Genomic DNA, 27,442 nt, shown 5'->3' on the forward strand with positions numbered 1-27,442 from the left:
GTGACACCTCTCCTCCGAAGGGACGCCCAGGAATTTCTGGGTGTTCCCTGCCCACTCCAGCAGCTCCGCAGCCAGTAGGGGGTGGAGATCCCTCTCTGGATCCACTCTCTGATGATCCTTCCCTGGTGGCTCATGTCGAGGGAGATGATCCCAGGGTTCTCAGAATTTTTCAAGCTGGAGAGCTAGAGGAACTTATACCACACATCCTACAGGAGATGGATATTGACCCTCCTCCGGACCCAGTGGCTCCAGATCCTAATATAAAAAAGGGGGATCCTCTTTTAGCAGGTCTTCGTCCACTAGCAAAGGCTTTTCCTACGCATCATTCTATTCTACAGCTAATTTCCAGAGAATGGGACACTCCTGAGGCTAACCTTAGGGTTGGTAGAGCTATGGACAAATTATATCCTTTGCCAGCGGATTTTTTGGAACTTCTTAAGGTTCCTGCTGTGGATTCGGCTGTTTCTGCTGTGACTAAACACACCACCATTCCTGTCACTGGCGGAACAGCATTGAAAGATATTCAGGATAGGAAATTGGAAGTCTTCCTGAAGAGAGTTTTCGAGGTTTCAGCTCTGGGTATGCGAGCTGCTATTTGTAGTTCGTTAGCACAGCGGGCAGGACTCCGATGGGTGCAACAGCTGCTTACTTCACAGGCTCTTCCAGATTCTGAGGCTCAACAGGCTGAAAGATTGGAGGCAGTAGTAGCTTATGGGGCTGATGCTCTCTATGACCTTATTAGGGTTCAAGCTAGAGCCATGGTTGCAGCGGTGTCGGCGCGCCGCCTCCTTTGGTTAAGGAATTGGTCCGCGGATGCTTCATCCAAGACGCGTCTTGGGTCTCTTCCCTTTAAGGGCAAGTACCTGTTTGGTGAGGACCTGGATCAGATTATTAAATCCCTTAATGAGAATACAGTTCACAAGTTACCAGAGGATCGGCCACGCTCGTACAGGTCTTTTAATACTAACAGAGGCCGATATTGTAATCAACGCAGAGGGCGTCCCACCAGACAACAACCACCTCGACCTCCTTCATCTCGTTCACACACTTGGAATCGGTCCTTTCGAGGCCGTCGACCCGGTAAGGATGGTCAAGGTGCGGGCACCTCGACTAAGTCGTCTCAATGATGCCAGGCGGACCCACGAGTCGATTCCCCGGCTGGGGGGTCGACTTGCGCTCTTCTACAAGGCGTGGGTCCAAATAACCTCAGACCAATGGGTTCTAAGTATTCTAAGACATGGCTACGCGTTAGATTTTGTACGCGCTCCACCAAACAGATTCCTCTTCTCACCTTGCGGATCTCTTCTCAAGCGCCAGGCAGTTCGACAGACCTTAAATCGTCTACTTGCCTTGGGGGCAATTGTGCCGGTGCCGGTCTCCGAACTGGGACGGGGTCACTATTCCATCTATTTCATAGTGCCCAAGAAGGAAGGTACGTTTCGTCCAATCTTGGATCTCAAAATAGTCAACAACTCCCTCCACGTTCCTCGATTTCGCATGGAGACGCTGCGTTCGGTCTTGGCGGCTGTACATCCGGGAGAATTCTTGGCCTCCTTGGATCTGACGGAGGCATACCTACATATTCCGATTCTTCTTTCCCATCAACGTTATCTTCGCTTCAAGATTTTAGACCAGCATTTTCAGTTCCGGGCTTTACCTTTTGGCCTAGCCACGGCACCTCGAGTTTTCACAAAGATAATGATCATAGTTGCAGCGGCGCTCAGGAGGGAAGGAATTCTGGTACACCCTTACCTGGACGATTGGCTCATCAGGGCGAAATCACAGTCACAGGGAATTCAGGCGGTCGACAGGGTAATTCAGCTTCTCCAGACCCTGGGGTGGATAGTCAATTTTACAAAAAGCAAGCTTCAACCTTCTCAGACTTTGAACTTTCTGGGTGCCCACTTCGACACAAGAGCTGCCATGGTGTTCCTCACCCAAGAGAGGGCGCAGGCTCTGCGCGAGCAGATCATCAGGTTCTTGGCTCTCGAGTTCCCGAGGGCGTGGGACTATCTTCAGGTTCTAGGAACCATGGCCTCCACCATCGACCTAGTGCCATGGGCGTTTGCTCATCTACGACCACTTCAGAGGGCATTGCTTTCCCGTTGGAAGCCAGTGTCCCGGGAATACCAGGTGATCCTTCCAATTCCAGACTTTGCAAGACGCAGTCTTGTGTGGTGGATGGACCCCTTGAATCTAGCTCAAGGTGTTTCCCTGCATTCTCCAGACTGGATCATAGTGACCACAGATGCCAGTCTCTCGGGCTGGGGTGCGGTCTGTCAGGACAGTGCGATACAGGGAAAGTGGTCGAAGGAACAATCGTCTTGGCCCATAAACCGTTTAGAGGCAAGAGCAGCTCGTCTTGCCCTGCGGGGTTTCCTACACCTTCTACGTCTCAGAGCGGTTCGAGTTCTATCGGACAACGCTACCACGGTAGCGTACATCAACCGTCAAGGAGGCACAAGGAGTCGGTTGGTGTCATTAGAGATCGACCGACTAATGGATTGGGCGGAGCGTCATCTTCTCCATCTAGCAGCCTCCCATATAGCAGGCGTCGAAAATGTACAGGCGGATTTTCTCAGCCGACAACACCTGGATCCGGGAGAATGGGAACTCTCGGAGGAAGCGATGGCTCTGATCATCGAACGCTGGGGAGTTCCTCGCCTGGACCTCATGGCAACGGCCAGGAATGCAAAGGCAGCTCGCTTCTTCAGCCGAAGAAGGGAGCACGGTGCAGAAGGAGTCGATGCACTGGTACTTCCTTGGCCTCGACAGTCCCTTCTGTATGTCTTTCCACCGTGGCCTCTGGTGGGAAAGGTCATTCGAAGAATAGAAGCTCATCAGGGTCCAGTGATACTCGTTGCACCGGAATGGCCTCGACGCCCGTGGTTCGCGGATCTCCTCCAGTTGGCGATGGAGAATCCCGCGGTTACTACGCCAGGGTCCAATATTTTTTCCAGAGGCAGATCGCTTCTGTCTTGCGGCCTGGCTTTTGAGAGGCGCAGGTTAAGACGTTGCGGTTACCCTGAACCAGTTATTTCCACTATGTTACGGGCACGAAAGACTTCCACGTCGGTTACCTATGTCCGGGTATGGAAAGTCTTCGAAGAATGGTGTGTCTCCAAGCACATTCAGGCTCCACAGGCTTCAGTGGTACAGATTCTTTCCTTCTTGCAGGCGGGATTGGATCTCGGGCTAGCCTATAATTCTCTCCGGGTTCAGGTGGCGGCCTTGGCGGCTTTTCTTCAGGGAACAGACGGCAGTCTTCTGTCTTCTCATCCAGATATTATGCGCTTCCTTAGAGGGGTCAAGCACTTGAAGCCTCCAATCCGATCACCTTGTCCTTCGTGGAACTTGAACCTGGTGCTTCGAGCTCTCTGCTCCTCTCCCTTTGAACCTTTGCGTTTGGCTACCCTTAAGGATGTCACTCTTAAGACAGTTTTCCTGGTGGCAATTAGTTCTGCACGACGAATTTCGGAGTTGCAGGCTCTCTCCTGCCGAGAGCCATATCTTCGTTATTCGCCTGATGGGGTTTCCTTGCGTACTGTTCCTTCCTTCTTGCCTAAGGTGGTCTCCAGTTTCCATCTCAATCAGTCGGTGGACCTTCCTTCCTTTTCTTCCTCAGAACCGGCTGATCTTCGCAAGCTGGATGTAAAGCGAGTCCTATTGCACTATCTGGAGATAACCAATGAGTTCCGGCTCTCAGATCATTTATTTGTTCTTTGGTCGGGACCTCGGAAGGGATGTATGGCTTCGAAGCAGTCCATTGCTCGCTGGTTAAAGGGAGCGATCATAGCGGCATATCTTGGAGTAGGTAAGTCTCTGCCGTTGGTGATTAAGGCTCACTCTCTACGAGGCCAAGCGACCTCCTGGGCTGAGAGTTCTTCTGTACCTATTCAGGAGATCTGTAGAGCAGCCACTTGGAAGTCAATTCACACTTTTACCAGACATTATCGTCTGGACGTCCGAGCTTCCTCTCTCGGACAACTGGGAGACAGGGTTCTTCGGGCAGGGCTGTCCACGGCCCACCCATGATGGGAAAGCTTTGGAACATCCCACCGTCTGGAATGATCCTGGTATGTACAGGGAAAAGAAAATTATTCCTTACCTGCTAATTTTCGTTCCTGTAGTACCATGGATCATTCCAGACACCCTCCCTTATTTTGGGGGTTTCGTGTTATTGGGGTCATCCCTGCTTACCTGTCTCTAGTTTCAGTCTTTTCTATATTTCTGGTACTTCAGACTGTACTTTTATCTCAATACTGTTTGCAAGTTTTACAGTTTTCGGTTTTTTAGTTACAAACTAGTTTCCAATTTTTAGCCAGTTGGCTTTTTGTTTGGTTCACTTGATCCCTCTGTTTGTATTATCTCTTCTCTATTGGCTTTGATAGTCTGTTACTGAGGATTGAGCCAGGGGAGGCGTGGCTATAAGGGACCTCCCCTGGGAATTTTTTGTTCTGACTCCATCTGCTGGACGGGGGACATAACCCACCGTCTGGAATGATCCATGGTACTACAGGAACGAAAATTAGCAGGTAAGGAATAATTTTCTTATGCTTTTGATGCTCCCTGCTTTGATGGTGAAGCGGGGGGAGGGAACTGGATACAGACAACAACCAACATGGACCCTGACTTTTACAGTCTGGGGTACTGACATGCAGACATAAGGGGAAAAGCACAGGACTGCTTCTATGGCCAAGTCCCAAAGCAAAGAACGTCAAGCAACATTGTCTGAATTATTAAGAAGGCTCCTCATCCAGTAAAAATATTACTAGCAGTAATTTATTACTGGTTTGAGAGTTGTTTGGTTTTGATTGTAAATATTATTACCCTTATCATAAGGCTTGGGGATAACTGCACTGAGTGGCAGTTACTACCCTTGAGAGAAATATGGGGGTATCCTGCATGGAGCGGCAGATGCTACCATAATAAGCCTGCTGGGCAGACTGGATGGGCAATCTGGTTCTTTTCTGCATTTATTACTATGTTAAACTAGCGTGGCTAGATTAGACTTAGTTAACAGTAATTTATTTCCTTTACTGCCACTTGCAGAAGTGCTACTCTCAGAGATTTCAGCCCTGTTGCCTTTTTCTCCAGTCTGACCTCTAGAGACTCTGCTTGAACTTAGCAAAGATAGAGTAGCTTGCTTTATTTTCTATAAGCAGACAATTATCCTCAACACTATGTGTTTTGGTACTTTATGTTTCTCTTGTCTGCAATCTTCAGGATCCAGAAACTGCTTTCTAGCATATAGCTTTTTCTGAAAGGTGTGTAGTTCAATGTATCAGTATGTTATAAGTAATCTCCCTTAAAACATTTTGTATATCTCCTCTTTTGCAGTGTGTACTGAAGTTTCACTGATAAATGAAGAAGTCTGTGAGAAGAGGACTTTTACCCCTCTGTCAATCCTTTCTTTGGTCTCCCTATACTGCTAGGATTGAGAGGAAAAAAAACCCAGAAACCTGAGCTTACTTTCTCAACCTCTCTCTCTCTTATTACCAGCAAAGAGCTAGATGTTATCCCTGTTTAGACCAAAGATACTTCAATGTCACTCCCACTTTTTAGATATGGAAAATCTTTCCTTCACACTAAAATATTATTTTCCAGGCAATCCTGCTAACTCATTAACATCCTGAAGCCCACAGAACAGAGTTTAAAATTCACTTCCTGATTCAGTCTCTTAAGTTTTCCTTGCAAAGATGTTCTTTGAAAATTTAAACAATTTTTATAAATAAAAAAAAAATTCACTTCCTGATTCAGCATTATATATTCGCTCTAAGGCTGCTGAGAAATTTTCCCTCCTTAATGCCTAATTAAACAGCATGCTTACGCTGCCACCTAAAGGCCTGATGTAATAAGGTGCATTCAGCAAAGCACACAGTTTTACCCACAGTTGTGGATACACTTTACTCTCAATGCAGCAAGGAGTTTTGCACTTAAAATGCGTAAAACTATACACGTATGGCTTAGCACCTGCGGAAGGAAATACCATGCTAACGAAGGTATTGGTTATTATCCCCAATATAGAGTGGTGCAGTAGCTTACATCATGTTTTCTTAGCGTTGGAAATTTTTAGCCTCGCTCAGAGGTGGCATCAGGTTTCTGGCAATAATATTAGCCTATGACCAGAAGCAGGAGTTCTGGTGACAGGATTTGTAGAAAGGTATTTGCAGAGAAAAAATGCTTTGCGCACAGAAAGCATGATTTGTATGCACAAAAAAATGTTTTCTGCATCAAAATTACTTTTCTGCGCATAAAAGACTTTTATGCACACACAAAACAGTTCCATATGTTCAAGGTGGATTACATCCTTCACATTCACAATGCATTATTTATAAAATATTAAAAAGAATAAAAACATTTACATGTCAATATACAAGATAAAATAACACTAAAAATGAAGGGGTAAATACTGCTGCGACCACCACCATCATACCTTGGTGAAGGGCCTTGGAGCCATCGATAATCCAATTGGCATCGCACAAAATTGAAAATGCATGCCCAAAATCTTGAACCTCAGAAACATCTGATGGTCTGGCCGGATGCCTATATGCAGGTACGCCTTAGTCAGATCCACTGACGCCAATAACTCCCCCTTGCACTGCGATTACAGAGGGGAGACTTTCCATGCGAAAACGAGGAACTTTGAGGGCCTCGTTGACACTCTTCAAATCTAAAATTGGACAAAAAGTCCCCTTTCTTTGGAACCAAGAAATAAATGGAGAAGCAAACTATCCCCTGTTCTTTCATGGATACGGGAACAATGGCTCCAAGCATCCGCAGATGGTCGACAGTCAGCTGCACTAACTGCCTCTTTTCTGCATAAACGCAAGGAGAGACCATGAACCGGTCCCGGAGCGGAGAAGCAAATTCTAAAACGTAACCTTGTTCTATCATGCTTAAGACCCACTGGTCCATAGTGATTCTGGCCCACTCCCCATAAAACAGGGTTAGCAAACCCCTATAAGCGGGACAGAGGCATGGACCAGCCTCATTTCATTGTGCTGACTTGGCTCCAGAACCTCCCTGTCCGGAGCCTTCTCAACTGGGTTTTCGTCCCCAAAAGTACTGGTTCCAGGAGTACTGCCTCCCCGAGGCTGGTCTCTGACCCCAGAGGATGATCTCCCTAGACGAAATTGCCTGTTCCCCCAGAATTGCACATGCCCAGAAGAGGAATACTTCGCCCCTCGGGGCTTATCCTCAGGCAACTTGTGAACCTTATTGTCCCCGAGATGCTTTATCAGCTCCTCTAAATCTTCTCCAAAGAGCAGCTTCCCCTTAAAAGGATCCACTCCTGAGACTTGGACAAGAAATCCACTGCCCAGTTTCGTAACCACAGTAGACTCCTTGCCGAGACCGCCGACATCATGGTCCTAGAGGACATCCTGATGAGGTCATACAGCGTATCCATGCCATAGGCTACCATGGCTTCCAGTCTCTCAGCCTGCTTTGCCTCCTAAGAGGACATGGACCTGTCGGAATGCAGCTGTTGGACCCAATGCAGCCCCGCTCGAAGAAAGCAGAGTTGCTTACCTGTCACAAGTGTTCTCCTAGGACAGCAGGATGTTAGTCCTCACATGTGGGTGGCATCATCAGATGGAGCCCAGCACGGAAAACTTTGACAGGCAGACTGCCGCTATCTGCGCATCCACTCGAGGTCCCCCTTCAGTCTCCAACCATAGCAAAATACAAGCGAAAAATAAAACAACAAAATGAAGGTGAACTCAACATCGAGGGGAGGCGGACGGGATTCCTGAGGCCTGCCTGCTCGTAGCAGAAGGCAATGCAATCCGCTAGCCAGTTGGAAAGGGTCTGCTTTCCCACTGCTGCTCCTAGCCTGCTGGTGTCAAAGGACACAAAGAGCTGGGTGGACTGTCTATGCCTCGCTGTGCGATCCAAGTACAAAGTGAGTGCCCGTTTGCAGTCCAGGGTGTGAAGAGCACATTCCCCTGTGTGGGAATGAGGACACGGGAAGAACGTGGGAAGGATAATTGACTGGTTGATATGGAACATAGTTACCACCTTTGAATTTTGTATGCGTGCACAGCACTACACGATCATGGAAGAATTTTGTGTAGGGAGCGTACATAACCAGGGCTTGGATCTCACTGACCTTGCGAACGGAAGTGATCGCCACCAGGAACATAACCTTCCAAGTGATGAACTTCAGGTCACAGGATTTGAGAGGCTCGAACGGATGTTACATGAGCCTTGCTGGGACGACGTTGAGATCCCATGGGGTCGCCAGCGGGCAAAGTGGGGGCTTTAGTTGGACTAGGCCCCGCATAAAATGCCCGACCAGTGGCTGGACTGAGAAGGGCGCCCCAGCGACACCCTGGTGGTAGGAGCCGAGATGTACTCGGACTGAGCTGGTCTGGAGGCCGGACTTGGACAGGTGCCACAGATAATCCAGAAGGCAGGGGAGCAGGCAGGAGAAAGGGTCCAGTCCGTGGCCCCCGCACCAGGTGGAGAAACACTTCTACTTTAAACCGTAGGATCTGCGCGTGCAAGGTTTCCGGGATTCAATCAAGACCCTGGAACCCCATCCGAGAGCTGCAAGGGCTGGAGGATCATGCGCCCAACATCTACGCCGTGAGGGCCAGTGCCTGGAGATTTGGGTGGTGCAGGGTGCCCTGGTTGTGATAGCAGGTGGGGAGGCACCCCCAGCGGAACCGGTGCGCTCACAGACAGGTCCTGGAGGAGAGGGAACCACACCTGTCTTGCCCAGGAGGATGCCACCAGGATCATAGTCCTCAGTGAAGGGAGAATGCGTCGCAGGCCGGATGGTCCTTCCCCATGATCAGGGCGTAGAACATGCTCACCCTGTGATTGTGGGGAGAGGCGAACAGGTGGGCTGCTACTGCCGGGTTCAAGGGCCACTTGTGTGATTGGAAGGACCGAATGAGGTAGTCCGCCAATGTGTTTTGGTGGCCCGGCAGGTATGTGGCCCGCAGTTACATCCCTTTGGAGAGGGTCCAATCCCAGACCTGTAGCGGCTCCTGGCAGAGGGGGAAGGAGCTCGTGCTTCCCCGCTTGTTGATGTACCACATTGACTGGGAGGGCACTAGGCCTGGCCCCCAAAGGCACAGACTGCATTGATGGGCCCTTGGGCATCGAGGAGGCATCGGCCATAGTACCCCAGGGGGAACCAGCGGTGGCCCGGGTAATCGCGGGCATGGGCGCCCGGTCCCCGCAGCCTCATCCTCCTCGGAGGACCCGGGAATCGGGATTGCTCCGGTGGAAGGCATTGGTGGCCAAGGAGGCATCGAGGGCCTCTCGGGCACAGTTTGCGTCGGTAGGGCACCAAGGACGTCCAGATTCTCAAGCCGGGGCATGAATATTGAAGGCAGAGGCTCCGGCACCGGTATGGGGGCCAGTGGCGCTGGCAGCTTGATGCTCTGAAGCGCTTTGAGCATCGCCGATTGCACCCAGTGGACCAGCTCCTCCTGGAAGTCCTGTGAAGTAAGGACTGAAAGAAAGAGGGGGACAAGCCATCACCGGTACACCCTCGGAGGGAGCCTGAGGAGGGCACGGCGCCCAGCATTGTTGCCGGTGGGGAATGCCTCGGGCTTCCGGGGGCACTGCAGGATGGGGCCTCCAGTGGCCGGTGCCTCTTCGATGGCGGCTCGGCAGCCGCCGATGCCGCTCCGGAACCAGAACCGTGTCGGAACGGTGACTGGTGTCAATGCTTCCTGAGTTTCCGGTACTCGGCCCGGTGTTTCCCCGGCTCAGAGGATGATGACGACCCCGGGGTTGGGAAGAGGGGAGAGACCACCGAGGATCGATCTCCCTTCTCCACGATCCTTAGGTGTACTGGAGAGTGGAACGCCAGGGAACGGGGATGATTCCCTACGGTCCTTTGGCGTAGAGGACACAGATGCTGAAGCGGAGGGTTTCAGGGAGCCAAAAAGCTTCTCCATTTGATCCAGGCGAGCACGATGCCCTTTGGGGTCATTTGATCGCACAAATGACACCCTCGGACATTATACGAGGCCCCAAAGCAGAGGATACAGACTTCGTGCGGATCCGTGAAGGACATGGTCCGCAAACACTGGGGGCATCGTCGAAAACCTGGTGACGCCACTGAAAAAGGAGGCTGGTGCGCGGTCGATGAGCAACGGGGACCCAGAAACAGGAGTTCGGGAATCGACCGCGAATAACAATAGTAAAAGCCAAGGGTACCTACTGGAGGAACAAACAACGAAGGGGGACCCAATGCAGAAAAAGGAAAAAGCCCCGAAAATATGTGAAGACGCATTCATGGGTTTGGAGCTCCACAACCGTGAGGCTACTGCACCGTGGAAAAGAAGAGACTGAAGGGGGACCTCGCATGCACGCATGGATAGCAACAGGCTGGGCTCCATCTGATGATGTCACCCACATGTGAGGACTACCAACTTGTCTTAGGAGAATGAAACTGCTGCAAACTGCAGCCCAAATGGTGAGAGCTGACACCTCAAAAAGTTTCTTCAGATGGACCTCAAGCCTCCTGTCTTGTAAAGTCTTCAAAGCTGCAGCCTCAGCTATGGAATCGTGGTCCTCTTAGTTACAGCCAACACGGAGGCATCTACTTCGGAACCCTTAATAGCTCCTAAGTGTTCTCGGGTAAAGGATGTAATTTATCCATCACCCAGCTCACCTTCAGGCCAGTCTCCGGAGTGTCCCACTCCCAGTCCACCAACTGCTTAAGTGATTTATTAAAAGGGAAGGTCTTCGCTGGGCCCCGTAAGCCAGTCATAATGGGCTCCACATCTTCCTGATCGGACTCTATCTCTGGAAGTTTGATCCCCAACTATTCTAAAACATATGGAATCAGGGGCCCCAACCCTTCCCTCCAGAAAAGCCGCACCACTTCGGATCAACACCTTCCACCGGCGGGCCTTCTTCCTCGTCTTTCTTGGAATCCTGCCCCCCCCGGGAAGGATCTAGACCGAACCGGGACATCACCATCAGAATCATCTGAAAATGTATCCCCTACAGCAAGCTGTGCGGGCTCTGCAAGGACTCGCCGAACCTAAGGGTTCCGAAGTAGATGCCCTTGTTTGTGGCTCTGGGTCTCTTCTTGGGTCAAGACTCAGTAGAATCATCACGGCTGGGCCCATGCCGCCCTAAGGATTTTCAGGCCCTACCAGCTTTGTGCATTAAAAGCACAAAATCTGCTGAAAAGAAGCAGCATCAGATTCCTCCCCCAGGAGGTCCTCAGCCGCCTCAGTCTTGCCCCCTCGAACCCTCCGGGCCTGCAAAGAGCTCCCATCTGCCGTGGATAATGAAACAGGAAAATTCCCCTCCCCCACGGCTCCAGTATGAGCGGAAAAAGTGGCCTAGATGGCTACCATTCCCACGCTGCCAGGAACCGGCTCTGAGAACTCCCACCATGCCAGCACAAGCGTTGCCGATTCACCATGCCGCTCAGACCCCCCGCGGGCATGTCGAAATCACCTCTCCCTCTGGGAGACAGCTGCAAACCCTCAGGACTCTGCTTCTTTTTTTTTTTTTTAACTTTAACAAGTGACAAAACGAAGAAAAGAATAGAAGAGGCACTTTCCTTTTCAGAAGATGGGCAGCAAGCATATATCAGCAGGCACATATGTGCACAGGTAATTTTTGTAGGATAATTTTTCAAAGTAAAAGTGCAAGTAATTATAGGGCAATCTTCATACAAATGCTAGTTTTAAAGAAAAAGAAAGAAAAAATAAACTACACAAATACAAATCTATAAAGCACAACAGAGTGCACATGTTTATCAGATACTAGAATAAATGGTGGGGCATAAGGTCAAAACTTTCATCTACCTAAGAAGAGTTGATGTTGCAACTATAACATATCCCCAGAGGACTTTCTTGCCACTATAAAAATTATTTTTTTAGGCATTTTATTTGTTTGGATCCAGTCATGCTGTGCTAAGATACTGATTAAAGTGCAGAACCTTCAACAACTAAGGAAGTAGTGTTTTTTTCCTATTTGAATATTTTGATTGTAGCAAAGATTATTTTTCATGGTAGAATATAATCAGAATACCACCAATCTTGCAGAAATTCAATGACAGAACAAGGATGAGTATTTACGGTACATTGTACTACCAAGCTGTTTAAAAAATATATCATATTACAAATCTCTTCTGCAAACATATGCAAATGGAAATGTTTCTATTTTAAAACAGACTAAAGGGGAAAACACATACAGCCTGCATTTTCCAAGATAACTCAAAATACTACCCGTTAGGCAACAGTGAGCCTGAGCATCTTGGGATGCAGAAAGGTTTCAAATCATTTACCTATAGCCAATCTGATTGATGTGATCAGTTTCCAGAAGCATCTTCCACAGAAGGCAAAGGAAAAGTGGTGGGGATCCTTGCATAGAAAAATGCGTGATGATGTCATTCTCATTCGTCATCGACTTCCATTTCCTATACTCCTCTTCCACGTTCTTCTTTAGATTGAAACGGCTTTCTTGGGGTACATTATTCTGTTTGAAGAATGCCTAAACAAAAGAAAGGAAAAAAAAAAGAAAAGAGTGCAGTTGAAGGAATATCTCTTGACCAAGTCTAATTAAGCCAGTTCTTACATTATTTTCGGGAAACTGCCTTTGCAAAAGTTAGATGCTGTTAGAAATCTGATGTAGTTAGACTGCGGAGTTAGCAATCTGTTATGAAATCTGATGCTAGTAGAGCAATCTGTTATGAATCTGTGTTGCGGGCTCCTGAAGTGGGAGGAGTTAGCAAACTTGTTAGGAAAGCTCTGTGTAGAGCTGGAAGTAGCAATTTGTAATTCTGATTATAGTATTTATTTATTTTATTTATTTTTGGTTTTTATATACCGATCTTCTTGCATTGGATGCAAATCAAACCGGTTTACAGTGAAACAAACTTGCCTAAGAGCATTACATGGAACGAAGAACATAGTACAAATAAGAGAGCTTGTGAGCATTACATAGAACGAAGAATATTTAAAAACTTTTGGCAACAAGGTATTAAAAGTAAACTTCTTATACAAGATGTAAGCAAAAAAGCCATCAACGTTAAAACGAAATCAAGTGTATAATAGTCTCGATTGAGATGGAGAACAGGGGGGGGGGGGGGGAGTCGGAGGGCAGACGCGGGGAAGGGAACAGTGGAAAGTGGATGGGGGGAACAGTGGATCAGAAAGTTGGAGTATGGGGGAGGGTTTAAGGGTGAATTAATAACATATAGAACAAATCAAGGTTGTCGAGGGAAGTACATTGTGGGCCATCAAGGAAACGCTAGGCTGAAAAGCCATGTTTTCAGTTTTTTCTTGAATGAAATCTGGCAGGGGTCTTGTCTGAGTTCTGATGGGAGTGTGTTCCAATGAGTAGGACCTGCAGTGGATATAGTAGTGGGTGGATCCCTGGGCCGGTGGCAGATGACCACGCCCCCGGGAGGATATCCCGAGAGGGACCACCAGCTAGGCTTGAGTATGGAGACAGACACACATTAGTTCTTTTATTAAACAGGTTTTTGAAACCACCAGAGGTGGCAGTAGTGAGCTGATATGCCCGGCAGGGCTGTAGTCCCTCAGGTACTGAACAGCGATCCAGGATGGCTGAGCTGTTGAGAAACTGTAGAAATTGAGTAGGCAGAGTTCATGAACAGAACTAGATGACAAAACTCACATAAGGTCTCAAGGAAGCTCAGGAGCTGGAAAGGTTTAGGCCCTCGAGGAGCGAGTACCTGGTTCCAGGGAAAGCTCTGAGAGAGCGATGGTAACTCACAATTGTTTCTAGCAGCGATAGCTTCCAGGCAGTAGAGAATCTTCAGAGTGTCCAGGAGGCTGCCCTTGACACACTTAGTACTTAGCCCGAGATCGCTGCGTCTTCTCGGGCTTGAATATCCAGGCAGTAGAATCTGGAAAAGGTGTGTATGGAGGACCACGTTGCTGCGGGCGACAGTAGCTTGGTTTCTGCCCAAGAAACTGCCTGGGCCCTCGTAGAATGAGCCTTAACCTGTAGTGGTAAGGGCTTCCCTGCCTCTATGTAGGCTGCCTTGATTACTTCTTTGATCCAGCGGGCTATGGTTGCCCGCGAGGCAGCTTCTCCTTGTTACTTCCTGCTGTGAAGGACAAACAAGCGGTCCATTTTGCACACCAGGAAGACCGATCTTTCCAGGTACCATACATTTTGATGGCAAAGATGGCGTGAGTCTTCCAAGTCCTTATGTTCATCCGGAGATGGTAGCGTGATGGTTTGGTTCAAGTGAAACTGGGAAACCACTTTCGGTAGAAAGGAGGGGACGGTGCGCAGCTGTATGGTTCCAGGAGTGAAGCTAAGGAACGGTTCCCGACAGGATAGTGCCTGTAGTTCGGAGATGATACGAGCTGAACATATTGCCACCAGGAATACCGTCTTCAATGTTACAAGGCGTAGTGACAGACTGCAAGTTGGTCTGAAGGAATTCCCAGCTAGGAAGTCTAATACTAAATTGAGATTCCATAGAGGCACCGGCCACTTTAGGGGTGGTCGGAGTTGTTTAACACATTTCAGGAAGTGGGTCAAATCCGGATGGGTTGATAGCCGGATACCATCCGCTTTGGTAATGAAGCAGGACAGTGCGGCTACTTGGATCTTGAGGGAGTTGAGTGACAAACCCTTCTTTATACCATCCTGTAGGAATTCCAGGAACATGGGGATTTTGGCTGTCCGCGGGAGAGTCCCGTGGTCTTCACACCAGGCTTCAAATATTCTCCAGATCCGTATGTATGTCAGGGATGTGGAGAACTTGCATGCTCAGAGCAGGGTGTCAATCACGGGTTTCGAATAATCGCGCTTCTTCAGGCGAGTCCTCTCAAGGGCCAGATCATAAGAGAGAATTGAGCCGAATCTTCGTGGAGAATCGGGCCCTGTCGGAGAAGGCCTCTGTGTGGAGGTAGGCACAGAGGGTTCCCCCTGCAAGGAGTCTTTTCATGTCTGTGTACCATGGTCATCTTGGCCAATCCGGGGCCACTAGTAGAACTAATCCCCTGTGATGTTCTATCTTGCGGATGACCTTGCCCACTAGTGGCCATGGGGGGGAAGGCGTACAGTAAGTGGACAAGTCTGGACGAGAGTGTCGATCCCTTGGGAGTATAGCTCTCACCTGCGGCTGAAGAACCTGGGAACTTGGGCAGTGCGACGGGTGGCCAGTAGGTCCATGGCTAGGAGGCCACAGCGATTTACTATCAGTTGGAAGGCTGTGGTCGACAGCGTCCATTCCACCGGGTCCAGGCTCAGTCTGCTGAGACATTGTCTTCCCTGCGATGTGGGAGGCCGAGATTCCTTGTATGTTTATCTCCGCCCATGCCATGAGGGGATCTATCTCCAGAGACACCTGCTGGTTCCTCCCTGGTAGGTGATGTAAGCGACAGTTGTTGCGTTGTCCGACATTACTCGAATCGCTTTGCTTTGGTTGAATTGCAGGCATGCTAGTCTCACTGCTCGAGCTTCCAGGTGGTTTATGTTCCATTTAGCCTCTTCCTTGTTCCATTGTCCCTGGGCCATCAGTTCCTGACAGTGGGGTCTCCACCCTCGCAGGCTTGCGTCCGTGGTGAGCAAAGTCCAGTTGGGTGGGGACAGGCTTACTCTTCTGCTTAGGTGGTCTTCCTGTAGCCACCACTGGAGCTGAGAAGGTACCTCTGCTGGTAGTTGGAGGCAAATTGAGTAGTTCTGGGACAGTGGGTTCCACCGTGACAGTAAGGAGAGCTGGAGCGGTCACATATGGGCCCTTGCCCACAGGACGACCTTCAGGGTTGGTGCCATGAGGCCGAGGACTTGAAGATAGTCCCATACCTTGGAGGGTGCATTGGTCATCAATCGTCAAAATTGTTCCATCAGTTTCTTTCTCCTCGGGGGAGATAGACTTTGTTCTGTTTGGTGTCGAAAAAGGCCCCCAGGTACTCTAGGGATTGAGAGGGCTGCAGACTGCTCTTGCCCGTGTTCACGACCCAACCGAGTTCCTGCAGTAGGCTTTTGACTCTGCTGGTCACTTGTCGGCTCGCTTCCGAAAACTTTTTACCTGATCAGCCAGTCGTCCAGGTAAGGGTGTACCAAGATCCTTTCCTTCCTCAGTGTTGCCACCACGGCCACCACAATTTTGTTGAATGTTCTGGAGCGGTCATTATGGCCATCTTTGGTAGAAGAGGGCACGTCGACCCCCTATTTCCTCTTCCTGTGGATGGGTCGGTCCATTCTCATTGTGGAGCATGGCTGGAGCCTGCCCCCGGGCCTGCTCCTCTTTTGGTCTGTCGGTTCCGAAAGGGCTGGGGCCTTCCGGAGGGGGTGAGGTGCTTGGAACTGCGAGTTCCTGTAGGGTCTAAAGCATTGTGAGCCTCTGCCCTCTTCTGGGAGAGGGACGCTGAGATCTTTTATTCCTATCTTCCGGTAGCTGAGGCACTGGGGATTCGCCCCACTTGCTGGCTAACTTCTCCAATTCACTTCCGAACAAGAGGGATCCTTTAAAGGGCATCCTTGTAAGATTCGCTTTAGATGTCGCGTCAGCAGACCAATTCCGTAGCCATAGTTGTCTTCTGGCTGCCACTACCAAGGCTACGCCTCTGGCTGAGGTACGCACCAGGTCTGAGCAGCGTCAAGAATGCTGCTGCAGGTTCCATCATCTCACCAGTATACATTCCGGAGGTTATTTGCCTCTCTTGAGAGGAGCAAGCAGGAATGTGCCACCAATGTGCAGCAGGAGGCAATCTGTAGTGTCATTGCTGTTGCGTTGAAGGCCTGCTTAAGGATGGATTCCAGTCGTCTATCCTGAGTATCCTTCAATGCAGCCCCTCCCTCAATGGGAATCATTGTTCGCTTAGAGATGGCACAGACCATGGCGTCCACTTTCGGGAAACACAGACGTTCCTTGATCACTGGTTCTAGAGGGTATAGGGCTTCCAAGGCCTGACCTCCTTTAAAGCTGGCTTCTGGGGCATCCCATTCCAGGTTGATGAGTTCCTGGATGGCTTTCATCATTGGGAAGTAGCATGAGGCTTTACGAAGGGACATCAGGATGGGGTGCTTCTTTGGTTCCGCCATCGGGTCCGTTCTTGGAATACCCAGAGTCTTCAGAGTCTGGGAAACAAGGGCTGGTAGTTCATCCTTGTGGAAGAATCGAAGCATGGTTCGGTATGGTTCCAGGCCTGGAGGAATTTCTCCTTCTTCCATGGAGTCGCCATCATCGTCTGAGGTGTCTGGGTTACTGTCTGGGAAATTCTTGGTTAGGCGAGGCATGTCCCGAGGCATCCGAGCAGGGCTGGTAGGATCTTGTGCTTCTGACAGGGGTTGAGCCCGGGATGCAGCAGGGGCTGATTGCGCCTGAACAAAGGCTTGTAGCCCTTGGAAACATTCTAACCAGGAGAAGGTCCCTGGGTCCATGTTAACCCCAGGGGGAGTCGGTGTAGGAGCCCCTGAGGGGCCCTCTTGTGGAGAGGCTATCTCAGAGATGCATAGATCTGGGGAACTATCATCTGTAGTAGTTCCGGACCCATCCCCAGACAGTGAGGGACCAGGCTTTGGTTTCCCCTTTGCTTCCTCGCAATGCTGGCAAAGGCAGGACTCCAGTTCAGGCTGCGTGGCTCTTGTGTGGCAGGCTGTGCACAGAGAATTCCTTCTGGCCAGTGCCATTGCCTCTAGCTTCAATACGTGCATGTAATTGTAATTGTAAACGCGGCTGTGCGTGTAGATGTGTACGTGGGGTGCGCGCGGCCGGGCGTGTCTGCACTGGATGCACAGAAGTTAGGCGCATCGGTCGCCCGGTCTGCCCCGCGCGTACCGCCAGTCATGAAGGGAAGATGGTGCCGATGCCCCCCGCGTGTAAGATGGCACCCCCGAGGGTCTCCATGTGGACCCCTGTACCGGATCAGGGCCTAGCCCAACCCGATCAGTGTTCCCTTTTACCTCGCCGGAAAAGAAATTGAATCAGTACAGCAATCCGAGCCTCGGAGACCTGAATTTAAAGTTTTCTGCTTACCTGGTCTCGGCGCTTACCGATCGAATGCCAGGACGGTCTCCAGCTGTGGGAGGAGAGGGCTTTACCTTCACCGCCACACTCGGTTGTGCACCCGCTGCCTTTCAGCCACTCTGGGACTAAGTGCATGCCTGGAACCGGCTACCGGACCAAGGCACACCTCTGAGGGATATCGGAAATCACCTAAGGAATTCTCAACTGGGGGAGGGACCCTTAGGTTTCACCGCAGGAGAGGGGGTATATCTGGAGTGACATCAGCTTTGAAATCTGACTCCATCTCCCATCTGCTAGCAGAAGAGCACTATACCCATTGGTCTTGAGTCCATCTGGCTACATACTAGGAAAATTTAATTATTTGCTTTACTGGTAACCAATGTAAATGATACAGCAAGTTACATGCTTTCATGGCAGCTCACCCAAATAAGACGAACAGCTAATTTCTGAAGCACTTGTAAAGCTCTATGATGGGAAAAAGGCAGACCTACATAAAATCAATTATAATAATCAACTGTGGTAAGTACAAAAGCCTACACTACAGTACAAAATCACATTAATCAAGAATATACTTTAAGTGCCATAGCATCCTTAATTTAAAATAACCTGACTTCAAAACTGATCAAATTTGATGCTTAATTGAAAGACCACAAATCAAATTAAAAAAACCCCACAACAATTCTTAATAGTATCTGAGAATGAAATTGATGACTCATGCACAGGAAAAGAACAAGTCTTCAAATCATCAGCAGGTATAGTGCGTCTATAAATCCCTAAAGCTTCAGTTTTAGAAATATTCAGAATAAAGTTATTGCTGGACATTTATTTATTACATTTCTATGCCATCATTCTGTGTTCACTCATAACAGTTTACAGTTATAAAATAGACAACAAAAATAAAATCCAACAACTATACACAAATATAATTGAAAACAAAAATTCTAAAAATATTAAAAGAAGCTTCTAAAAGAAACTATTGAAAAGTCATTTTATATTTCTGCTTCAGTGTAAACCGTGAGCCTTAACCCAATTTTGATAGTCAACTCTCAATTGCTTGCTTGAACAGCCAGATCTTTCAATTCTTCTTGAAAATCAGGAAATCCTTTTGTTCCACACTTTAGGGTCTGCAATTGAGATAGATCTTTCTCTCACTTCAGTCAAATGTGCAAATTTGACCGATGGAACAGATAACAAGCCTTTATTAGCGGACATTAAATTCCTTTTTGGGATACGTAAATGAAAGGAGGCATTTAACCATTCTATTTTTTTTTTGTTTTGATTTATGAATAAATCCAAAAACTGATAATAGACAGTAAACAATTTCACTCAAAACAACGTAAATTCTATTTTACTAAGAAAAACAGCTAAATATCATCAGCATAAATTTTAAATTTAATGTTATAATGATCTAAGATTAAATACAATGGACAAAAATAAATGTTACATATAGAAACATAGAAACATAGAAATGACGGCAGAAGACGACCAAATGGCCCATCTAGTCTGCCCAGCAAGCTTCACACATATTTTCTCTCATACTTATCTGTTTCTCTTAGCTCTTGGTTCTATTTCCCTTCCACCCCCACCTTTAATGTAGAGAGCAGTGATGGAGCTGCATCCAAGTGAAATATCTAGCTTGATTCGTTAGGGGTAGTAGCCGCCGCAATAAGCAAGCTGCACCCATGCTTATTTGTTTTACCCAGACTATGTTATTAGCCCTTATTGGTTGTTTTTCTTCTCCCCTGCCGTTGAAGCAGGGAGCTATGCTGGATATGCGTGACGTATAAGTCTTCTCCCATGCCGTTGAAGCAGAGAGCCATGCTGGATGTGCATCGAAAGTGAAGTATCAGGCACATTTGGTTTGGGGTAGTAACCGCCGTAACAAGCCAGCTACTCCCCGCTTTGTGAGTGCGAACCCTCTTTTCTTCTCCCCTGCCGTTGAAGCAGAGAGCTCTGCTGGATGTGTGAAGTATCAGTTTTTCTTCTCCCCTGCCGTTGAATCAGAGAACTTTGCTGTATATGCATTGAAAGTGAAGTATCAGGCTTATTTGATTTGGGGTAGTAACCGCCGTAACAAGCCAGCTACTCCCCTCTTTGTGAGTGTGAATCCTTTTTTCCACATTTCCTCTTGCTGTTGAAGCTTAGAGCGATGTTGGAGTCACCGTAAGCCTGTGTATGTTTATTTAATAAGGGTATTGACTCCAGGCAGTAGCCATCATTCTGGCGAGTCACCCACTCTTCATTGGCAGCCTCTTGACTTTATGGATCCACAGTGTTTATCTAGTGTGTGGCTGGGAATTCAACATGGCCGCACATTAAGGGAAGTAGCTCCGTTGACTCCCTCTTGCCTGTATTTAGAAGTTTGTTTCTTCACTCCTTTTGTTTACATTTTCATGGGCAAGAGGAAGGGCAAAGCGAGAGTGTTTCTGGAGATGCCTGAAACCTCTACACTGGTTGGCCCGATGGACAAACATCTTCTCTGGAGCCAAGATCTTCTTCCAGGCTCTATAGAGCAGTCGTTGGACAGTTTGCCAAGCAAAGGTTTGTCAGCTGTAAATATGTAGTTAAATTTCAGGGAGTTGAATATATTTTTGACCCCTCTCAATTAAATGTTTTCCTTAATGATAGCAGGCAGGATATTGTGCCTCCAGTAGCTAGTCAGTAGCCCCTACGACATAATGGTGTTTAAATATTTTAAACATTTCTTCCTTACTGTTTGGTTTCTTGTTGCTTATATGGTATAAGTATTTCTTCTCTTTGTGTGTTGGATTTCTCACATTTGTGGTCTAACAAAGTATTAGAGATTTTTTTAAAATATTTCCCTTAAGCGAATTTCCTATTTAATTTTGATCTCTATGTACTATTTCCAGTCAAGTTTTTAACTTGCAAATATGTACAAATTGCATAAACAAAGATATAAAAACATGTTAAAGCAGTGGACAAAACAGAACCCTGTGGGACACCAGACAACGTCAATCCAGGTTGACTCTTGTTCAGAAAATCTAACCTGCTGCTGCCATCCTGTCAAATAAGATTCAAACCAGCAATAAACAGTGCCATAAATTCCTAATATGCATTACCTGCCCAATAACACAGAATAACTGATATGCAACAATGATATCCAAAAATACAGCTATAACCATCCCTCCATCATCATCATCCCACAAAAGAAAATCAATAACAAAAAAGTAAAGTTTCCATACTATGACCATTACGGAACCCACATTGCTAAGGGTCTAATGTACTGTTAGCAGTTAAAAATTCATTGAACTGCGAACAGACTATTTCTAATAATTTCCCAAGAGTCTAACTAGGAGACTCAAATGAAGAAAGGATCAACAGCTTGTTCATAACTTCTAGAAAATCTTCCCATACAACTAAACTTTTAAAACCCAATATGCGGAAATCCCGGGAGATATACACGTGGCTGCGCCAAACACATTTTCAAAACAGCCTGGCCATGCGCATATCTCCCGGTACTTGTGGAGGAGCTGGGATTTTGAAAAGGGGCGGGCTGGTGAAGTGCGTGCCGGGGTTACTTCATCTCTTCAGAGAAAGTAAGTTGCAAAACAAACAAACAAAAAAAAAGGTTAGTTAGGGTGGGTTTAGAAGTTGGAGTGGAGAGGGGAAAAGGAAGGAAGGTTAGACAGGGGGATAGGGAAGGTTAGACAGGAGAATAGTCCACGCACATGTTATAAAATCCGATGCCCATGCACATCTTTGAAAATTTACCCCTTAGTGAATACATAACTGAGAAAGGGCAATGACTGAGAGGATAGATTTTTTTGTTTGACCTGCCCAAAACTCTACTTCCCCTCTCCTCACATCATGAGGAGACAGAAAAAGAATGTACCAGAGCCACTACTTTTGTCTGATCTTTTAACACCCCTTGGTGGACCATCTTGGTCTGCAACAAAGAAGCAATCTTCTGAACACTGTAATCAGCAAAATCCTGAGAACAAAACCTCATGTCTGTTTTTGTGTTACTGGGGCCTTCTATAATCTAACTTAGTCAAAAACAACTCATGAGGGGGAAGCAAGATGGCGGCATAGTGAGGCTGCTGAGCATTGCTTGCCCTGTTTCTGCCTGTTTTTTGTTTCCTGGACTAACTATGCCATCTAAACGTAAGGGGAAGGTGAAAATCTTCCCTCCTGAATCCCTACCTTCCCCAGGGCAATTTGACATTGTGCGCTTCATGAGCCAGCTAGCATTCGGGGGAGCCGAGGAATTTGGTGCGAGTCACGGTGGAGGAGAGTCGTGCTCTCCGGCAAATGAGGTGTCCCTCAGCCCGGATCTCTGTCCACCTCTGGCGCAGTGCGTCCCCGGCGAGGTCATCCTTCAGGCACATACCAATGATGCAGTAAGGGCACCTGAGATGGAGGGGGCGCTTCCTCGTCCCTCGTTCAATGCAGAGACATCTTCTGGCCCTGGAGTGGAGACGAGCCCTGGTGTTGGAAAGTCCCTTAGTGGCCCGACCTGGAGATTCCCCACCAAGGGGGCCGATGGAGATTTCTTTACCTGGCCATCATGTGGAAATTCCTGCCAGCGAGCTTGGTGAGTCCCCGGTTATTCCATCTCGTCTGGAGGTAGTCACTTTAGATGCAATATGGGACCTGGTAGCTGGCTTCGGGACTTCTTTAAGGCGCTTAGAAAATAAAATGGACTCTCTCTCTTATAATTCACATCAAAAAATCCTTGAGGTTCAAGAACAAGTCAGTGCTACTTCAAACAGAATTTTGGAAGCTGAAAATAAGATTCAGTTACTTCAAGCAGTGAATGTTGCCACTATAAAAGAGCAGATGGCTTGTTCCAGATGTTTGGAAGTTCTTGAAAATAACGTCAGACATTTAAATCTGCAAATACTGAATTTTCCTAAAATAGCTAGTGAAATTCCTTTTACAACTTTGAAGCGGTTTCTGTTAGAAGTTCTTGGTTTCTCTGAAGATAATATACCCTCAGTTAATTATTGTCGTTTTCTTATTAAAAGAACTTCTTCAGGACCAGCAGTTGATGTTCAAATATCTGAAAATCTGTCCAGCTTTTTAGAGAATTCTTTTTTGGAAGTTTTGGGTAGAAACACTTTGTTAGTGTCATTTATTTCAGTCTCAGATTTAAATAATGTTATGCGTAATTTTTTCAGGAAATTTCCAGTATCTTATTATGGTCAAGTAGTAAGGATATATCCTGATTTAGCTTAGGTTTCACAAGTGAGGAGAAGAGAATTTCTCTCTTTCATGCAAGCTATTATTTCCTTAGGTTATTCTTTTACCTTACGTTACCTCTGTAAATGTATTATTAAGAGGGGTGATGAATGTTTTATTTTCTTTTAACCTGACCAATTACCTCTTTTTACAGAAGCTCATATGCCAACCACCTCTTCCCCTGCGGTCTAAGTGAATAAAGGTTGAGAAATGTTTTTGTGCTGGTTGAGTAACACTATGTTAATGCCTTTTCTGTAAAAGAAAAAAAAAGTTTCCTTGTTTTCTCCCCTTGATTTCTTATCTTCCCTCCCCTTTATTTCCTTATATATTTGGATTAGATAATTACAGTGTATTTTTCTCTCTGTGACATATATTTCTTTGGATTTTGCCTTGTAATTTATCCAATTGATTAATTGAAAATGTATAAATAAAAATTAAAAAAAAAAACCCCCAACTCATGAGACCAATTTCAAGAGGCCTGAAGATGAGAAATAAAAACAATCCTTCCTAGAAGCTTCAAATAAAGTCTTATGTTCACATGGGTGTTATCAAAGGCCAGCTTAACTACAAGAGGTTTCCTGAACCATTTCCATTCTGCATAGTGCATCTCTTCAACACAAGATCGTGATTAAACCATGTAATTTGAGTAATAGGCCAATTATAGTGTTTATGCTTAAGGGATGCATGCAACCTTTTGGGTAATGGAAGACAGCTTTTGAAAAAAAGCATCTGAAGTTGTCTACTGAATCATCACATATAATACAGGCACTCTCATTCAATTCTTTCTTAAATGCAATTAGGTCCTTGGGATAATTTAGTAATTATAGTATACATAGGTTTCATAGCATTATTTAGTAATGAGAAGTTAAAAGAAAATGATCCGACCAAACAATGGGATATTACTAATGATACCCTGCTCAATAAAACAATCAGGGATCAATAATTAGTCAAGTATATAACTTGCCCTAAAAGTGGCAGTAGTAAGTAACTCAGATAAACATAAAGCAGACAAAAAGCCTTGGAAATCTTGAAAAGCTCCTCTTGGTTTACTATCTGGATGAACTTTTATTTCACCAATAATCATTATCTTATGACTGCAAAAGAAGTAAAGTAAAAAAAACATTAATAGGGGTAAGAGCATCAGACAATTTTAAAATTTCAGGTTAAGAACAGACTTACAAATAATACTACTACCCAACTTTCTACCCATCCTTACATGCTGAAAAAATGAATAACCATACAGGCACAACAAATTCAGTAAAGGGATGTCTGTGTAGGAGACCTATGTTTCTGTAAGAAATAAAATAACTAGCCATCCAATAAAATGCTGAAATATCCACCTTCTTCCTCAAAGATGAAATATTAAATAGGCCATAGGAGGATAGAAAAATTGGAAGGAAGTCCAGTACACAAATTAACATATCCTTCATGTTCTACTGTTACAGCTATATCTGTGTGATATCTTTTATACAAGCTACAGAACTGACCATATTTACCTCTCCCAGTAATTACAGAGATATATTCATCTTCTATCACCACCCTCAACCCCCCCATCTTCTATCACCACCCTCCTCCCCCCCCAAAAAAAGCAAACAATATTGCAAGCAAAGTGGCAAGCGAAGGGGCACAACCTTTTGCCAAGGTGCAACAACTAGAAAGTTCTGCAGTTTTCTAATTACAGAAGATGAGGTGAATTCTAGGTGGCAGTTTTATAAGTTGTGCCTGCCTCCGGGCAGACATAGGTAGTGTGCGCCGGCCGACTGTCAGCTCACAATCCCGGGCACAGCGGCAAATGGCCGCTGTGCCTGGAGGCTCCGGCCACGCCAGGGCCTGCCCCCTGACCGCCCTGCCACGCCCCTTTTTTTCGAGGGGCGTGGCCGGGCGGTCAGGGCTTTACCTGCGCCGCCGGGCCTTTTGAAAATAGGCCCGATGCGCGTAACCCCCCTTACGCGCGTAGGCTTTGAAAATCTGCCCCAAAGTGAATGCATACAAGATTAAATGCAAAAGATTCCAATCATAAACCCCACATATAGAGAGGCGTGTAAAATAAAAACTAAGTGCCATAAGGGCTGCCAGCACTTCAGAGATGGGTACACTTAAATCAGTTGAAAATAAGTAAAATCCAATCATTAAAAACAGCACTTTCTCTCAAAGTAAACAGCTCCAAATCAAAAGAAAAGCTGATTTTATCCTATCACAAGCATGAAGATGTAGTTCTGCTTTTCTTAGAAAAATCAATTGGGAAATAAGAACTACATCTCCAGGCATGCAATGGGATAAAACCAAGACTGGCTCAGCTTGCTCCCTTGTATGTGAAATTACTTCTTGTCATTCTAGAGTAGTGGTTTTAAAACTCAGGGTCATTATCCAGTACTGGGTTGTGGCATGCCAGTCACTGTGTGGCAGTCCATTCCCAACAGCAACTGTTTTCCTAGGCTGGGAGGAAATGGTCATGCCACAGCAATCTGCCTCCAATTTGTAGTCTAAAGTGGCTCTCAGGAAGTTTGAGTCGTGTGGTATCTAAACTCTTGCGTTGTTCTCAGAATGACTATCAAGAAGCATGGGTATACTGGCACAGCATAGCTCAGTGGGACTGATGGTAATGTGGAGCTGTAAGATGGCAACATAAGCAGGGCCAGAGGAGTGTCCAGAGAGCTTGAGGACTGGAAAGGCTGGAAAAATGTAAGCAATAGAGTTTGAGGGTAGGTGAGAGAGAGTGAACAATAGGGGCTGGGGAGAAAACAGCAGGAGCTGGGGGGTAGTGGGGAGAGAGCGCAGCAGGGACCAGGGTGTGGTGGGGTGAGAGCAGCGGGGGCTGTGGATTGTTGGGAATTAAGCAATGGGGACCTGGAGTGGTAGTGAGAGGGCAATCAGGCCTGGAGTGAGCAAGATCAACAGAAGGTTGGGAGGGTGAATGAGTAAATAAAAGGGGCTGAGTGAGAGAGTGTGAGTGAACAATGTAGACTGGGGGAAGTGGGGCAGAGCATGAGCAATGGGAACAGAAGAAGAGGGTAAAAGCAAGCAATTTAAGCTTAGGGATGGGTGAGTGAGCAATGTGGACTGAGAAAGTGTATAGGCTTGGAGTGGATAAAGGATATGAGTGAAGGAGTGAGCAATGGGTGCTGGGGATGAGTGGGTGAGAAAGTGAGCAATGAGGACAGGGGGTGTAGGTAAGAGTGAATAATGGGGAACGTTAGGATGTGGGTGAGAGAAAGCAAATGTTGCTTACCTGTAACAGGTGTTCTCACAGGACAGCAGGATGTTAGTCCTCACATATGGGTGACATCACAGGATGGAGCCCAATCACGGAAAACTTCTGTCAAAGTTTCCAGAACTTTGACTGGCCCCTACTGGGCATGCCCAGCATGGCACTAACCCTGCAGCCAGCAGGGGTCCCCCTTCAGTCTTGTTTTGAAAGCTACAGGCAGTGCCGAAAAATAAAATAAGAAACGAACCCAACACCGCGGGGCGGCGGGCAGGTTTCATGAGGACTAACATCCTGCTGTCCTGTGAGAACACCTGTTACAGGTAAGCAACATTTGCTTTCTCACAGGACAAGCAGGATGGTAGTCCTCACATATGGGTGAGTACCGAGCTGAGGATGTCCGAACATGCACCAAATGTACCCAACGGCGTGCAACAGGCACAACAACTGGGGTGGAATTTGGTAGAGGGCATCCTGAACCCCACCGGGCAGGCGAAAGGGTGTCGGTACATCATGTTGGAAATAAGTTACGCAGGACAGACTGGTCGAAGATGGAATCTTGCCTTCCGGCTTTCTCCAAGCAATAGTGGGCTGCGAAAGTATGGAGAGAGCTCCAGGTGGCAGTCCTGCAAATGTCAGGAAGCGGCACCGATCGTAGGTGTGCTACTGAAGTCGCCATGGCCCGCACAGAGTGTGCTTTAACACGATCTTGAAAAGGAATGCCTGCTTGCTGATAGCAAAAAGATATGCAGTCCGCCAACCATGAGGAAAGAGTCTGCTTACCCACGGGTTGCCCTAATTTGTTGGGATGGAAAGAGACGAATAACTGAGTGCTCTTCCTGTGGGCAAGTGTACGGTCTAGGTAAAAAGCTAGAGCTTGTTTACAGTCAAGGGTATGCAGAGCCTGTTCCCCTGGATTGGAATGGGGCCTGGGAAAGAAGGTAGGTAGTATGACGGATTGATTAATGTGAAACTCCGAAACTACCTTAGGTAAAAATTTAGGGTGAGTGCGGAGTACCGCCCGGTCCTGCAGGAGTTTAGTGTAAGGCGGATAGGTAACTAGGGCCTGTAATTCACTAACCCTGCGAGCT

General features: G+C 47.1%; 1 protein-coding gene across 2 annotated transcripts in view; it reads right to left on the reverse strand.

The window, feature by feature from the left end:
- MED23 (mediator complex subunit 23) overlaps window positions 1-27,442 on the reverse strand; it is a 330,631-nt gene that overhangs the window by 99,339 nt on the left and 203,850 nt on the right. For both annotated transcript variants that reach the window (XM_029594395.1, XM_029594394.1), the window contains one exon: window positions 12,275-12,480. In XM_029594395.1, the coding sequence (XP_029450255.1) occupies window positions 12,275-12,480 (206 nt within the window). The remainder of the gene's footprint in view (window positions 1-12,274; window positions 12,481-27,442) is intronic.

Source organism: Rhinatrema bivittatum, chromosome 3 (assembly GCF_901001135.1).
Source record: "Rhinatrema bivittatum chromosome 3, aRhiBiv1.1, whole genome shotgun sequence".
NCBI classification, from domain to species: Eukaryota; Metazoa; Chordata; class Amphibia; order Gymnophiona; family Rhinatrematidae; genus Rhinatrema; species Rhinatrema bivittatum.